Source organism: Camponotus floridanus, unplaced genomic scaffold (genome assembly GCF_003227725.1).
Source record: "Camponotus floridanus strain SB8 unplaced genomic scaffold, Cflo_v7.5 scaffold71, whole genome shotgun sequence".
NCBI lineage: Eukaryota > Metazoa > Arthropoda > Insecta > Hymenoptera > Formicidae > Camponotus > Camponotus floridanus.
This window is the reverse complement of record NW_020229840.1, coordinates 526,226-542,834: the sequence shown is the minus strand read 5'-3', so window position 1 is coordinate 542,834 and position 16,609 is coordinate 526,226. Positions and strand designations below refer to the sequence as shown.

General features: G+C 42.5%; 1 protein-coding gene across 1 annotated transcript; it reads left to right on the top strand.

Moving 5' to 3' along the window:
- Positions 1-1,403: 1,403 nt before the first annotated feature.
- Positions 1,404-16,342, top strand: LOC105254655 (homeobox protein Hmx). The gene is made up of 3 exons (XM_025413904.1): positions 1,404-3,190; positions 12,878-13,212; positions 15,095-16,342. Exons 1-3 carry the CDS (start codon positions 2,595-2,597, stop codon positions 15,961-15,963), a joined length of 1,800 nt encoding a protein of 599 aa, XP_025269689.1. The 5' UTR covers positions 1,404-2,594; the 3' UTR covers positions 15,964-16,342.
- The last annotated feature ends 267 nt before the right edge of the window (positions 16,343-16,609 follow it).

The window sequence follows — 16,609 nt, the reverse complement described above, 5'->3', positions numbered from 1 at the left end:
AATAAATAATCAATCCGCGATCTACAAGCGGAATATGGCGATTATTATTATTTCACGGATGCAGCTCGAGAGTCCGAGGAAGCGTCCTCCAATCGATAAACCTGACGCGTCGCCCGCTAGGAAAGCAAACGAGGAGAGAACGATCGCATGTCGCGGCCCGAGTCGTCCGCGTGATCTACCCTTAATTTGCGTCGCCTTGATAAGTATTTAAGCCCCCGCAGGAGTACTCTTAATTTACCTGGACGAACGTCCGATATCCTCTTTCAACGGATGCGTTTAATATACTTGTACGCGCGAATGCAACGCGTTAACACACCGATGCGCATATAGATACATAAGACACAAAGAAGGTAATAGAGATTCTCAGAAAGAGAAAGAGAAGATCCAAATAAGAGAGCAAAGAAAAGAGAGAGAGAGAGAGAGAGAGAGAGAGAGAAGAGAGGGGGAGGGACGAGCAAGGATGAAGAGAGCCGGTAGATTAGGTGGGTATATCGTGCGGTTGTGGACGAGGACGTTGGTATAAGTGTAGATACACCAACGGCGGCCACGGGTAGGAAGAGACTCGACGAGGCGAGCTAGAAAGGCGGCAAGGAGAGGGGTTGGCGGAAAGCGGGAGGGCGGAAGGGTAGGCTATAAAGGCTAATTGGTTAAAAGCTCACCACTGGCTGCAGGCTTAAATCAAGATCTTGGAGTGTTATAATGGATAAGTAACACGGCGTGGCACGGCCACCGCCACCGGGTTGTGTGTTACCCCCACGTCGTCGTATCCCACCTTCCCCCTCATCCCCCCACCCCCGTCCCACCGTCGTCTCGCGTATAACCACCCCGTCGCCGTGGGTTCGCGTTTCGAGCGCGAAACGTCGAGGGCGAGTATCTTCCGAGTTAAGGACGGCGCGACCGACGCGATTGGTCCGCGGCGAGGGTTACCCCGGCGGGTAGCCGAGTCATCGATCGCATCTCCATCCTATGAGGAGTCCGCAAAACCAACCCCTGACAAGCTGCAGGCTCCGCCCCGCCACCTACCTACCTACCCCAACAGCCCCGACACCCCTTCCGACAACTTGCAGCTTAGCCGTCCTCCGCGCCCGCTCTCGCTCGTCACCCCCCTCTGCCTTCTTCTCCACCTCCCCCTCCCGCCCCCGGTTCCCACCGCGCGCGCCAGCGTGTTCCCTCGTTCCGTCTCCCTCCGACGCCCTCTAATTTATCCACTCGCCCCGTTCCAACAAACGACGCTCACCCCAACCAGTCTAGCTATCGCGCGGCGCGCAATAACTACCCCGTGACTCTCGAAGCGTGACTCCGAAGCGCTCTTTCTCTCTATCTTACTTTCCGTCGCCACCGTTCTCCCTCCTCCTCCTCCTCCTCCTCGTCGTCGCGCTCTCCCCCCCCCCCCCGCCGTGTTTCTCCTACCCTCTCGCAAACGGACACGCGAGTGTGTATGCGTTGCACGTGTGTATGTGTGCGCGAGAGCGAGCCTCTCCTCATCCGTGTGACCTGCGGTTTCTCCGGCGTTTTCCTACCCTTAATAGCGAGCACGCAGGGCTCCTGTCCGCCGCGGCTCGTCACTCTGCGCCGCGAAGCGTATCGCGGGACACGAGGGTGCGCACTGCTCTCTCTCTCTAGCACGGCCGAAATATTGTCAGCGCGCGCCGACGCTCTAACGTTACGTCGCGCGAGTCGAAATTCCGACGCGAACGTGTCATCGCGTCGCGCTTCGCTCGCGGATCCCGTGATTTTTTTTGCGACGCGAAACCGACGCCGTCCGAGCGATCCGACGTACGCGTAAGCTCTTCCTCCGCGAACGTCGCGTTTCGTTGGACCGGATGGGGGACGAACGTGCGACGATGACTCTTCCCGCGATATGACGGCCACGCAACGTTTGTGACGAGTGCCCGACGATCAGTGGAAGTGACTCGAGGAAAGTGACGGCATCGATAGCGCACCTTGGCCTGGTGTTGCAAGCGCGAGAAACGCTTTGCGCGCACGAGAGACGAAAGAGAGCGGAAGGAGAAAAGGAGAGGAGAAGTTATCAGGCTGGAGCCGACAGGGGTGGTGGTGAAGAAGGAGAGAGCAAAAGAGAGAGAGAGAGTGCTGAAGATAGAGAGAGGGGGTGCGATAGGTGGCGGAAGGACGATAGGGGGAGAGGACGAAGGGTGGACCCTCCAAGTGTCTTGTCTCCTATCATCCTGTCGTCCAGGGTATCGCTTACGAATGTCGCGCGATCGAGCGATCCGTCTGCGATCCACGACGACGCGCGAGACGCACGTCCTGGCGACGGCCGCGCATCATCTGCCACTGACGAACCTCGTCATCTGAGTCACGATCAACGCGCTGTACGTACCTGTGTGTGTGTGTGCGTGTGTGTGTGTCATCCTGATATGCGATCCTCCACCGAGGACGGGCCGCGCGAGACGGATTCCGCTTAACTTCCGTCGACCGGTCGGCCACTTGCTCCGAAAAACGTCGAGAAGAGGAAGAAGGACGCGCGGCTGCGAGGAACGGAAGTTGGCTCAAACAATCGTGTCGGGCTAGCTGAGCTAGCCGCGGAAGAGCTGCCGCAGCAGGAGGTCTCCCCGGGTGGCCAGGAACGTAGGATGTCCGGCGAGACGGAGATCGAGGTGTCGGTCGTGTCGGAGGAGGATCTAGAGCTCGAGGGCTCCAGGAGCAGCTCCACGCCGGCGGAGCTGCTGTTGCAGGAGAAGAACGGCAAGTCCGGCTGCGGCTTGAACAATCACCACCACTCGTTTAGCTTCGACTCGGTCAGCAAACCGGCGCTCAGGCCTGCCTGCAATCCCCAGTACACGTCCTTTAGCATCTCCAGCATCCTCGGCAGACCGGAATCGCCGCCCGTCGATTCGACAACGTCCACGGGTTCCGGGGAGAGACAGTCGTCGGACGTCGACCGAACGTCCCCGCTGGCGCCGGCGAACTCGCAAAACTCGCAGAGGGTTCCACCGTCCTGCGGCAGCCCCGGCAGAGTCTCGTCCTCGCCAACGTCCCTGAGGTTGTCCGGCGGTCAGCGCGGGATCCCTGCGACCGGCCACACCGGCCTGGAAGCCAGAGCGAATTCCGCGAGTATCGGTATCGGATGTGCTACCAGCCCGACCGCGACCTTCTCGCCGCCCGGCGACGCTTCCGCCAATCCGCTGCTGGGACACCAAACGTCAGCGGACCTCGCGATGCTATCGAGGTACGTGGCCTTGGACTCGATTTCCCGTCTTTGCGAATTTTCTTAGACAACCAGGATGAATTAATCTTTTCGCACGGATCACTTCTCATACACGAGATTGCAAAATCGCATAGATGATGTGTCTCTAGTTCTTGGAGATTTGATGAGACGATTTGATTCGATAGATTCGTAGATAAATGAAAACTCTTGAAGGATAAAGTCTCGATGGCTTAAGTAAATAGTATAAAAAGAACAGCTGTTAAAATTTTATTATTTAATTGATACGATTCTTATCTTCATGTCATATGAAAAATATCTTGTAAATAGTTTACTATTACTTTAAACACATCGCGAATAAATGAAAACGATAAACAATAATATCGATATTGTTATCAATCACATTTTCAAAAATTGCCATAATTTTTGTAGATCATTAAATGCACTTATCTACTGCAAAAATAGGTTTGTCGTAGCATAACTCTGCCTGAAATTACGTAACGTCTATGAAAATAAAGAGCTGACACAACACGACTGTTGGTTCTACATTATTTACATATGACAGAAAGATGTTCTTAAGCTGAATACAAGGGTTAGGTGATGCGTCAATGAATTTTACATGTCTCGTTCTGAAAAGTAAGATACATAGTTGGTATATGTAACGTAACGGATGTCATGCACTTTCACTCGAGAATGTAGGTTTTTTTAAAGTCTGTTTTCCATAATAAAAAAAAATTGCATACATGTCTCTTTTCCGCTTTAATTTTTAACATTAGTTTAGTTTGATAGATATTTTTGTCTCGTTTAAGTTCCATTGAAAGTGCATTTCGTAACAAACTCTCTTTCTTTTTTACAATCTTCTTGATTTTGTCCAATTCTAATTAATTTTTAATTGATTGTTGAAAATATTGAGAGGAGCTATTTCGAAAACGATCAGCTGTTCTCTTTATTTTAAGTTTAAATCCTGAAGAAAGGTCAAAATCTGCAACAACTTTATATGTCGTGTGATATAAAGGCAGGGAAACCGTGAATGTGAAGCTCTGTTTCTAAATTCAGTCTTAAAAACGATTAGCCGAAGAAGCTTTGCGTTATTCTAGCGCGAACGGCGTTTTTATTCTTCATTTCTATGAAAAGCAAACGTTGCGTTTTGCAAAAAGGCATGCATAACAACGTTTTTATAATAATGCTTTTTACTAACACAGCGAGAGCACTTTCCAACGTTGCAAACACGTGTATCGCGAGCGTGTCATTTATTTGCGCGTATAACATACACAATACCTTTATATTAAACTCAGTTGATGCGGCAATGTGACCTTCGGTTTTATTGGATGGCGTCGAAATAACTGGCCGAAATTCGAACCTTTGTACTGATTGGCGATCGTCATTCATTTCGCGTAGAACGATATGTCTGTCAGCCGAGTAAAACACGCACGAGCGCACGTCGATAGTTTATTATTTATAACGTGCAGCTTGTAAAACATATCTCTAAGAGACTTTTTAATTTTTTAATGATAAAAAAATTAAATGGAAATAAAACAAATGCATTTCCGCATAATTCAACAATTAAATGCTATCGTTTAAAGGCTAATTCAATGGCCGGCACCATTTAATATTAATGCAAAAGTGTCAGCAAATGGAGTTGCTAATACTTACTAATGATTAATTAATTCGCAACAACGTCGTTATTCATATTCGCCGCTCGCGTAATTGGCAGAATTGTTGAATAAATTAAGACCGCGCCCTTCTCTTCTCTCTCCCAGGCAATTAGAAACTCCACCGCGCGCTAATGTTTTAACGATAAAAATACACATTCGTGAAACTTTGACACCCGAGAGATTCGACAATACCATCGCGATGGATTAATATCCATTGCTTATCATTGTTGTTGACATAATTTTACACGCACATGTGTGCAAATGCACGGAATATTCTCTCTCTCTCTCTCTCTTTCTTTTGCACTAGGAATAACAAACTGCACTAACTAAATTATAAACGTGTACAATACTTGTTTAATAAATGTCTAGGAAACTTTAATTTGTGCCATATGAAATAATTGTTGTATTTTCGAAATTGACCGAAGGAGATATATCTATGTAAGATGTTCGAAAATTACCATTCTCTCCCTTTCTTTCAGTTTTGATCAATTTAAACTTAATTTTCTTTAATTATATAAAGATACTTAATAAATACACTATTATGTTTTAATACTGTACGAGTTAATATTCTAGAAGTAATAACAAAATTTCCTTTTTAATTGATTCCGCATCATCCTTGTTTTAACAAGAAGTTTATTAAGACTTGGTTACTTAGTTGCTTAAGAAGTTCAAAATTGAAAATTATTAAGCTGCAATTAATAATGAGCACCCTTGTTCGACATTTTCGCGGAAAGAAAGCTCAACTTCCTAGATTCATCCGGGAGAAGCTTGAAATATTTTGACTCGGTTAACGCGGGACATCCTGTTCCGTAGCAATATCCGCGCACGTCGACCTGGATCACGGATAGAAGGGGATGTATCCGGGGGACAGTTTTCGCGCGAGTCATTTGGACCAAAGATTTTCGTAGGCGTGAGCTCACTCCAGATCAAGATACACGACATATTGAGGGGGTGGCGAGACATTAAGGGACAACGAGTGGGCGCGTGCGGTGAGGATTATATTATGTGGGAATGGACCGAGAAGGGGTCCGTAATGGGCCTATTAGGCTGTCTCATTTAATAACAACCGTAGCAACCCACCCTCTTACATTACTTACGTTACTTAGGAGGGCCCCCGCGCTGCTATCGGATATATCTACGAGGAATCCGAGCGCGGCACTGTGCGCCGCAAAGGGGCAAGAGAGACCCGAGGGTTCGAGATGATTTTATCAGATTTACACCCCCTCCCGATTGACGGCCCGTCTTTCCCCTCTTCCTCTCTCCCTCCCTTTACCTTCGCTCTCGTCGCCCTTTCTCCACGTCCTCGCCATGCTTGGCTACCGCCGCGACAGCGCTACGTTATTGCTTGTTTTCCACCCGCTTACCAGTTGATTAAGTTCCACTCGTATGCACCGTTGGGGCACACTTCAGTCAACGAGAAAAGCCTCGTCGAATGGAACCCTTCGCGCAAACAAACTTACCGCGACTGATAAATGGTAAACTTAAACAGATTTTCGTCCAAGGCATATAGCAAATTTTATTCTTGCCGAAGAACGAGATTTTGGCACCCACACCAGATTATAAACAGCATCCTTATGATCAGCAAAATCCTCGCAAATTATATATCCTTATATAATATCCATATATAATAAAAATTATCAAGTATTAATTTTTTTAATTAGGTAAACTAATTGTAAAAGCGATGCTTACATTGACGATCCTTATGATCAGCAAAATCCTCGCAAATTATATCCTTATCTTTATCAGGTCTACAAGAATTTATAGAAATATTTAAATTTATAAAATTCATAAAGTGTATATATAATAAAAATTATCAAGTATTAATTTTTTTAATTAGGTAAACTAATTGTAAAAGCGATGCTTACATTGACGATATAATGCCACATCCTGAGAAATATAATCAACTTCTTTCTTATTCCGATAAAAGTGCACCCGCAAATGCAACTTAATACAAAATGGATATAGTGATGCAGATTTTTCTACGATTGCCTAACAAAGGGCAAAAGAAACGCGTTAATAATTTTCGCTCATGATAATCGCACCACGCCATAAAATTACTATATATATATCCTATTTGGGATCCATTTGCGCGTTTAAATACAATTCGACAAAATTCGAAAAATTTGCGCAGCGGCGTAGAATTTCGCGATGATCGTGCAATATACCGCGTACGTACATATACACGTACGGACAATGTATGCGTATATCCGGAGCATATTTCGCAAGCACGCTAATTAACGTTGCCAGCTACTGCCAACGAAATTCCCTGTAATTCCCGTCACGCGCGTCGAGATACCGATAGGATATCCCCCTCAAGAGGGGCAGTAAAAAATCAATTAGGCGTTGAGTGCATAATGGATGCGGATGAAACACCGTACACGTATAGTCCAAGGTTAAGGAGCCTAAGATTCCCTCGAGAAACAGGCACCTATCTCGCGGCCCATTTAGCTGAAAAGCCAACAGCCCTTACGTCTCTCTTCCGGGAGGAAGCGCGCAAGTTCTAAACCCGATTTATTATTAAATCGCCGCTCTACGCCAGCCTCTGAGATTCTCGCTCGCCAAGGTCGTGGAGAGACGAGTGAGACGCCATGCGATCTCGGCAGCCTCCTACTACTTATGACTGATCAAATAATAATATTTCTCCGCAGGAATAAGTACGCGCGCGGATTTACTCGTGGAAGAGAGAGATACGCCCGATATATACAGATGCACGCTTTATAAAATCGTAACAATCGCATCTCCGGGAACCTCCGACTCCTTCAAGTGCGACTTGAGCCGAAGAAATGTGCTTGAGGATTGACACGTACACAGACGCTGCACATTTTAAAAGATTCGAGTTGACCCCCCCAAAAAATTGTGGGAATTTAAAAGATGGGCGTCTTCGTGTTTTAATCAAACTATTATATATCTAGAAAATTAAATTTGCCCATCATGCGTAAAAATAAACGAATTAATAACACACGCATTCGCATTTTGTCGCGTTTCCAATTCCTGCGTTTCGTTCGTGCGGCTCGCAAAAGCCATTGATTCGAGTATGGGAGTATCGCGAAAATATTTTTTGCTCGTCGCGATTTTGCGAAAGCTTATATTCAGAAACGTTACCGCGGGCACGATACTGCCGCGAACGAAAGGATCCGTCTGATAATCCGCGACAGAGACTGCCTCGTTAATTACAGCGCTGATGAATGATTCGTTAATTAGGGTGGAATCGCGCTACAAGTTTCAAAGGAAGATACGATAAAGCCTATTGTGTATGAGCGCCTATTCGCGAGCGATATGGATGTTTCGACGTTGGGAACAAATGCGGGATGAGCGACGGCGGCGGACCACGGATCGTAATTGCAGTGAGATACAATTCTCTGCGTTTCATCCGACACTGATTCGCCCGCAAAATGGTCTCTCGATTAAAAAATTGTACAAAAAGACGCGAAATGTATAGCATAACGTATAACGAATCGAAAATATATAATTTCATCCCGGCCTTCGATAAATCAGTCTTCACCGTAATTTGCATCCTTATAATGTCTAATATTATTTCTCTGCAAAATAATTCTTTGACAAAGAATTTATGTTAGGATAATTCTGATAATAAAGTTTCCTCTAGAATATGCATTACAAGTTAAAATTACCTCTGGTAAAGATGAAAGCAAATTTTCTGTTTCATCCATTACAAATTAAAATGAAGCTAACTAGCAGATTTAATCGAACACTTTGAAAGCCAATAAATTGTTGTTGGGTCATCCCGATGGCGCTTCATAAGACACTGGACATAGATTTTGACATGCAATCATATGTATAAACGAAAGAAAATTAAATTAAAAATGAATGCATAAGTAGAATTTATTTTTTAGTATTATCCAAAAGTTAGTACTAAATATAAATTATCATTCGTCTATTTCTTTTCTCTTTACTTTATTCTCGTTAATATCCCAATAATCTACTTTTTCTGCTATTTCTTTGTTTTTATTCCTTTTTCTCAATAGAATAATGATCGCATGTTAAGCATACAGATTGCAAACCGCTTTAGGCGCACTTTCGCTAGTGAACGCGATCGACTTCTCTTTCTTCGCTCTTAACTATCCCTAGTGTAACGATACACGATGAAACGTATCGTGTTACGAGCGATCGTTAACGGCATAAAGAGTTTATATTTGAGAATGGCACTTACTCATTGAACGCAAGCAGAAGCAGAATAATAATCAATACAAGCAAGCGGTATAACATGTTATTAAAGACACGGAGGGTAAACTTTAACGGAAATTTTCAATAAAAGCGCATTGCTCGTATTAAAAATATATACAGATTAAAAAAAAAAAGTAGTGCCGATGCAAAAATGTTAAACAGATTTGTTCAACATCAAATTACAAATAAATTAATAATATCGATTAATGATATGTTGAATTATAAACATGCATTTTTTCTCTCTTGATATATCTTTGAAATTTTTCTCGGTAAATAATTTTAAAAGTAAGTATTTTAATTGTTAAAACTTTAAACATAAAATTGATGATTTCATATAAAAAATAATATAAAATAAATAAAAATGTATTCTTTAATTCATTAAGTAACTTTTACTTTCGTATGGAAAGTAGTTTTATTACCAAAGTATATTACATCTAAACGATTATATTATAATATATTATATATTTAAAATTATATTATATCTAAAAGAAAAAAAAAATAATATATGAAAAGATTATTTCTCTTTTGAGATTTTTCTTTAACTTACAAATGTGATAAAAAATCATTGTTAAAATTATTTAAAAACGAACTTACTAAAAGATATTATTACAAAGCTAACAGATTACATAAGGGGGAAATAAATATTATTAGTTAGGAATTAAATATAGACGCGCGAATACAATTGTTACACTCGAGAGATCATCGACAGGAGAAGAATGGAAATCAGAAGCAAGACGTGCAAGTCAAATGCATGCTCGATGGCCTGGATAGAGAGAGCTCATTCGAGAGAGGTATCGCTGAAAAATGCCTTAAGTACCTACCTATGGAAAAAGAACTTGTAAACCGACTAGCCGCCGAGTGCTCGTGGCCGTTCAGGATATAAGTTCTGCGGAATTAGACAGTAAAAGGTGGAGGATCTCTTCACCGAGAGAAAGCCGAGTGTTTGGTGTTTATACCTGCTCCTTCAGAGAAGGGTCCCTGAATGCTTACAAACAGGCGGTTGTCAGATTTCCTTTATCTTTTACGCGGCATTTGTGTGTCCCGGACCATCGTCTCTCCTCTCCCGTTAGCCATGCGAAGCCCTCTCGAGGACCTCGATATCTCGTTTCGATGCCGAGGAAATCGGGGGAGGAAATAAGAAAGAGGTGCCGAAGATCGCGTGTCGCTCAAGAATTCTCTAAGAAAGAATTTCTCTTAATTCCTTCTCTTCGCTTCGATCCCAGCCAATCTCATTGTTATTATTACTATATTTATCACTCGGAGTAACACCCTCATCTCGATGATAAACAATTGATGTGTGAATTTTATTGAACAGATATCAAATCATAGAAGTATTGCTAATTTATTCAGACAAGAAGCTGAAAAAGAGATGTTCAATCAATTTATCAAAAATGAAGAAAAATTCATTAAATATTTCTCTTAACAAAAAAACCGCGAATGCATTATTGTAATTTTAATTGGCTCAAGAGCATTTCGAAATAACAAGAAAAAAAGCAATAATACTTTTTCGGAATTTAAATAGTACAAAGACGTTTTCTGATATCAAATTATAAGATTCTTGAATTATGCAATCTTAGGAGATTAATATCGCTTTATAAAAGTTAAGAAAAAATATTAAATTGTTTCAAGAAAAGTGAAGAATATCGCTAAAGAACTTCCAAAATGAATTAGCGAAATCAATTTCATCAATCGCGGACAATTAAGCTAGTACCGCTCTAGCGATCAAATTGTTTAATCTATCTATTACTTTAGAAACAGGACTTATATCGTTGGCTAAGCGACACTAGATACAAAGTTCTCGCGATGTCAATACCACTTTATAAAAATTAAGAAAAAAATATTACATTGTTCAAGACAAACGAAGAATATCGCTAAAGAGCTTCCAAAATGAATTAGCGAAATAAATTTAATCAATCGCGGACAATTAAACTAGCACCGCCCTAGCGAACAAATTGTTTAATCTATCTATTACTGTAAGAACAGGACCTATATCGTTGGCTAAGCGACACTAGATACAAAGTTCTCGCGATGTCAATACCACTTTATAAAAATTAAGAAAAAAATATTACATTGTTCAAGACAAATGAAGAATATCGCTAAAGAGCTTCCAAAATGAATTAGCGAAATAAATTTAATCAATCGCGGACAATTAAACTAGCACCGCCCTAGCGAACAAATTGTTTGACCTATCTATTACTGTAAGAACAGGACCTATATCGTTGGCTATAAGCGACACTAGATGCAAAGTGCTCGCAATGTCAAATACGCTTTTGCGAGACGCGTATCGAAACGAGATCAGATCGCTCGTCGCAGACGGACTGCCGGGGAAGCGAGGAAGAGGAATATAGGGAAGTGCTAGGGCTTCCGAAGCCTCCTCGGCCCACATGCCTAACCAACCTGCCTGCCGGCGATCTTGCCTGCCTGCCTATATTTCTATCCGAATCGTCGCCGCAAATCGGTGTTGCTCGCATTAAGTTTCCGGCGTGTATAGTTGCAACAATGACCACTTAGCCGCAATCGGAAGTAACGATCGGGGAAAAACGAGAGTTTCTCAGCGAGCAAATTTAACAGCTGGCAGAAGAACAACTGGCTGTGAAGATCCAGTGATCTGATAAATAATCTAGAGGCTTTGACCATCGCGCCACGAATTGCAAAATTTCAGGAAATGTTTCATAGCTTTATCGTATCATATTATCGAAATAGAATATACATTTTTCGAGACTAGTACATGGAAACTATTTTTATGATTAAAGGGACCATTTTAATTAAGATCTTTTCCGCGCGCATAAGATCCCACCATTAGACTCGCCGCTCGAAGGGCCCACGATGCAGGTAATACCTTCCGATTAACAGCGACGATCTTTTCGAGAGCTTCTTGCTCTAAGCGGATTTTTGCTCTTAATAGCCAGTCGAGCGTTTATCCGTAGCACGTCTGGCCATTGTTGCGGCGCAAACACCGTTTCCAAATATTCCGACAGTGGAAAGCTTTGCTTTCTCCCGAGTGATTGAGTAAATCCGAAGTAGTCATGGCCGCCGGCTATACTTATCCACGTATATAACAAGAGCATGTTCGAATTATCGCGATAATTGTATTCGTGATTTTTCGAAAGTAAAGTCGAAATTCGTATGCGATGTTCGTAGCAGTTAATTATTCTTTTGTATAATCATGTATTAAACATTGGTGTGGAATTTAAAGTCACAGATTTTGCAAGTTATCTAATATCAAAGTCAATTCTGAAATTACATAATCTTACTTTTGGCGTTCGTGTCATGTTAAAATATATAATCTCATATAATAACACGAATGTTACGTTAAATTAAACATGGCATGATTTAAATCTTTGCAATTAGTGGTTACATTATAATCTAAAAACAACTATGTAGACTATGTACCAAAATCCCGATTTAAATGTTAGTTGATTTTTCATTTATTAAAGAATTTTTAATATCCAACATTAAGTGCCTCAATAACAGAAAGACTTCTTCAAATTAAAATGCTGAGAAAATGAAGTCTCCTTGCATATTTAAATGAATAAGAACGTTTGTTTATTTAATTAGAGCCAAGAAATACATCTAAAAGATATTTTCTTGCTTTCAACTGCTTTTGTAACGACAAAGCTATCTACGATCAGCATCTTAATTTAAAAAGAAAATCAAACCTGATCAACTAGACACATCTCATTCGTTGAAAAATCTATATCCGAATAAGACAACTAAAACCTAGTTTAAATCTTCACGTACCTTTATTACGAAGAGAACCTCGTGTCCCATTAACTCTCTCAATCACTAGATAGATCTCTCTTCAGTCAGCCGATAGATCTCTCTATACAGTCCTATGTACCAGTAAAACATCGCATGCGTCATCTTGTCGTAGATTGATAGCGAGCCGATACCCGGTCGGCATCGGCGGCCTGTTCTACCCGTCGACGCTGCAGCATCTCCATCAGCATCAGCAGCAGCAGCATCAGCACCATTCGCGGCTGGCCGCCGCGGCATCGTCCGCTCTCAGTAACGCGGTGCAGGTCGCCGGCCAATCTCCGGACATCGTCGACGCCGACGGTATCCGCGGCGTTCTGCTCGGCGGCGCCGGCTGGCCGTTTCCCTGGAGGCCGACGCACAGTCTGCAAACCCTCGAGCATCCCTCGCCGAGCGACGTGGTCGGCACCCTCAGCCGCGTCAGTCCCGCCTCCGCGTCTTTCCCTCAGCGAGGTAAGTCCCAGTTTCCTTCTATCCTTGCGTACCTGCGAGCAGATCGAGACGGCTTATTTAGGATAATCCAAGAGGAAGTACAGTCGAAGGAAAAGTTTACATTGTACTGAAACATGTTCCTTCTCTCGAAACCTTGATTAAAGATAGAGATATGAAGATGCAAAGTATTTCATATTTAATATTTTCATGCATAATAAAATGTGTGTTTAATATTTAAAAATCTGATTAAATTATCATTATTTAAAAGGGAGATTAAAACATATTCACACGACTCGAGCTTTTAAAGACTACATGCCATAATTCACGGATGTAAAGTCGTAAAGAGAAGGTGAAAAGAAACGAGGGTTAACGCGAGACCTCTCATAGATATACAGATATATTGTCTACATGCGTTGTATGGAAACGAGTACGCGTATATCTATCTGTATATCTCTTCGCGTATACAAATATGCGTAAGGCTTCCACGGCTTCCACCACGACAAACCAACGTCGATCGCCTTATCGTTTCGCTTCTGCCACCTTGTCTAAGTACTTATAGATAGTTACTATCCGCACCTACAAACACATCTACGATCGTTTACTGGACTCTTGATATATCCATGTCGCATATAATGTTAAATTCTTGCTTACGATAGTAATAATTTTTAGTTATTTTAATTTTCCAGAGATTACATATTATATTTAAATTATATTTATCTATTTTTATTAAATTAGATCCTAAAGGATATCTAATTTAAAAATTAAAAATTAATAAATATATAAATAATATAATTTAAATATAAAAAGTACAAAAAAATAAAGACAATAAAATACTTAAGGACATATGTGTATGTAAAGGAAATCAAGAGATTTTGTTTCGATAGATATTGTTTCAATAATAATAGTAATGATATTCACTTAATGAAAAACTGAAAAACATGTATTTTTAAAAATATGTTTCGTTTAATTATATATTTCGCCCAACAAATATCAAATTATTGATTATAAAAAAGAATCGTATTTAGTTTCGTTTCCGCTGACTTTTTTATCTACGCTACAACGATTATTTATAAAGAGAAGGAATTAAAATCATCCTACGCATATTAATGACACTATTATTAATAACAAAATGATCATTTATCTCTGATCACAATATTTTCAAATGTCGTTATATTTATATTTTATATTTTACATTTTATATTTTATATTATTGCGAAAATATATATCCTATTAAAACAATTATTGCAATGTTTTAGAAAAATTTAATTACCGAATAATTTCCATAGCAGAAATTTTCTGGAAAAAATTGCTGAAATATTCGATTTATCTCGTGAAATATTGCATGCCAATTAAAAAACATAAATGTAGAAAAGAAAATATTTACAGAGGGAATGAATAAAATTGTTACGCGTTCCTTTTCTATCGCCATGTACTTTAAAAGGAGACGCGGCGGCGGTATTTTATACAAATATACGTACGTCGCACAAATAACGTCATCGAATGATGTATCTGCGTTTACACACGCAATTCAATACGCAACAATTATGTCAAAATGGATTAATAGAATATTAATTAGCATTCTATTAATTGATTAAATATTCAATACGGATAGAGAAATTGTATAATAGCGATTTATCGGAGTCCGCGTGAGAGAATTTGTAAATCCAAAGCGCTCTCAGATTGATTGACGCATGCAGATCATATTTAAAAAGAAGGGCGATTAACGCATTTACCTTTCTCTCATTAACGATTTGATTATATACGATCAATACATAATGTGAGTCTTGCATATAATTAATTGTAATAGCGAGGTAAATACGCGGATCGCGCGGATTTATTACAAATAAACGGAGAAAGTACAGTGCAGTAATGGAACTCAAGACGCGTATATTTTTTTGCGCAGACGAGCTCGACGACGATAACGGCGACGATCGTTTGCACCGTGCTAGGAGTCCGTCGAGCGGCGACGAGGTTCACGATGATCTCGGCGAAGCGGACGATTGTGCAGACGCCGACGGCGAAGGCGAATCCACCTCGACGAGCCTTCACGGTACCTCGGCGGGCGGGGGTGGCGGCGGCGGCGGCGGTGGCGGTGGCAACAATAATAGCGGCCAGAACAACGTGCAAGTCGGCGTGGACGGTCGCGAGTCGAATAGCATAAAGCGCAAGAAGAAGACGAGGACAGTATTCTCCAGGTCGCAAGTGTTCCAGTTGGAGAGCACGTTCGACCTGAAGCGCTATCTCTCGTCCTCGGAGCGAGCCGGTCTCGCCGCTTCTCTCAGGCTCACCGAGACCCAGGTGAAGATCTGGTTCCAAAATCGGCGGAACAAGTGGAAGCGGCAGCTGGCCGCTGAACTTGAGGCCGCGAATATGGCGCACGCCACTCAGAGGCTGGTCAGGGTGCCGATTCTTTATCACGAGGCATCAGCCGGCACCGCCACATCCGGCGTTTCCGTATCGGTGACGGCGCCAGGACCCCCGGGTCCGCCGGCGCCGTCGTCGGTCGGCGCGACCTCCGCCTTGTCGCATTCGGTCGGCGTCGGCGTGGGCGTCGGCGTCGGCGTCGGCGTCGGCGTCGGCGTCGGCACCTCGTGCGCGCCCACCACGGCGCAGCCCATCTTCTATTCCCATCACCATCAGCACCACCATCACCATCCGGCGGCGGCCCACGTGCAGGCGCACAGTCTCCTGTCCCACCAGGTGCACCCGCAACCGCCACCCCCACCCCCGCCGCCGCCCAACGGCCAACCACCGCGGACGTCCTCGCAATAACACCGTCCGACTTACGAGGGTAGCGTGCATCTGCTGCGGGAGACGACGGCGCTGAACGAGATGATCCCCGTCAATGACGCGATGACGACGACTTCGTGTCTGGGTCGCGCCATCAGGCTGATCGACGTGGACGAGTAAAATACGCGCGATACGGGCCTCGCGATGGTCCGCAACATTCTTTAAAACCGAGCCCGCGACACAGCTGTCCCCTCGGCGGTAATCGAGAGCGATGGAACTCGAATGGTTTTCTAATACGGACTATGGGCGATGTGGATAAATGTGAGTATAAGCGGGGAATGTAGAGTCTTTATACAAATTACATAAGAAGACTAAGTTATGTAAAATTTAATGCTGAAATTGTACTCTCTACTCTCCTGGATAAAATTAACGCATCGTTTCTTTTCCACTCTTTCTTTAAAATTTAAATATCAGTTTTTAAAAAAAAGTGAAAAAAAATTATACGTTAATTTCCAGGAGTATATTATGTATACCTGATGATGATTATTTTATTCTCTTTCTGTATCATTTCATCGCAATAAATAAAATGTTAATAAGTTGAAACTCTACATTTTCTAAACATGAGCTTATACTTATATCTCTATTCACATGTCTATTCATATCTCTATTGTTATCTAGAAAAGTATAT

Coding starts and splice junctions, on each gene's coding strand:
- LOC105254655 (XM_025413904.1), top strand. CDS start 2,595: ATGTCCGGCGAGACGGAGATCGAGGTGTCGGTCGTGTCGGAGGAGGAT. Junction 3,191..12,877: donor GACCTCGCGATGCTATCGAG/GTACGTGGCCTT, acceptor ATCTTGTCGTAG/ATTGATAGCGAGCCGATACC. Junction 13,213..15,094: donor CGCGTCTTTCCCTCAGCGAG/GTAAGTCCCAGT, acceptor TTTTTTGCGCAG/ACGAGCTCGACGACGATAAC.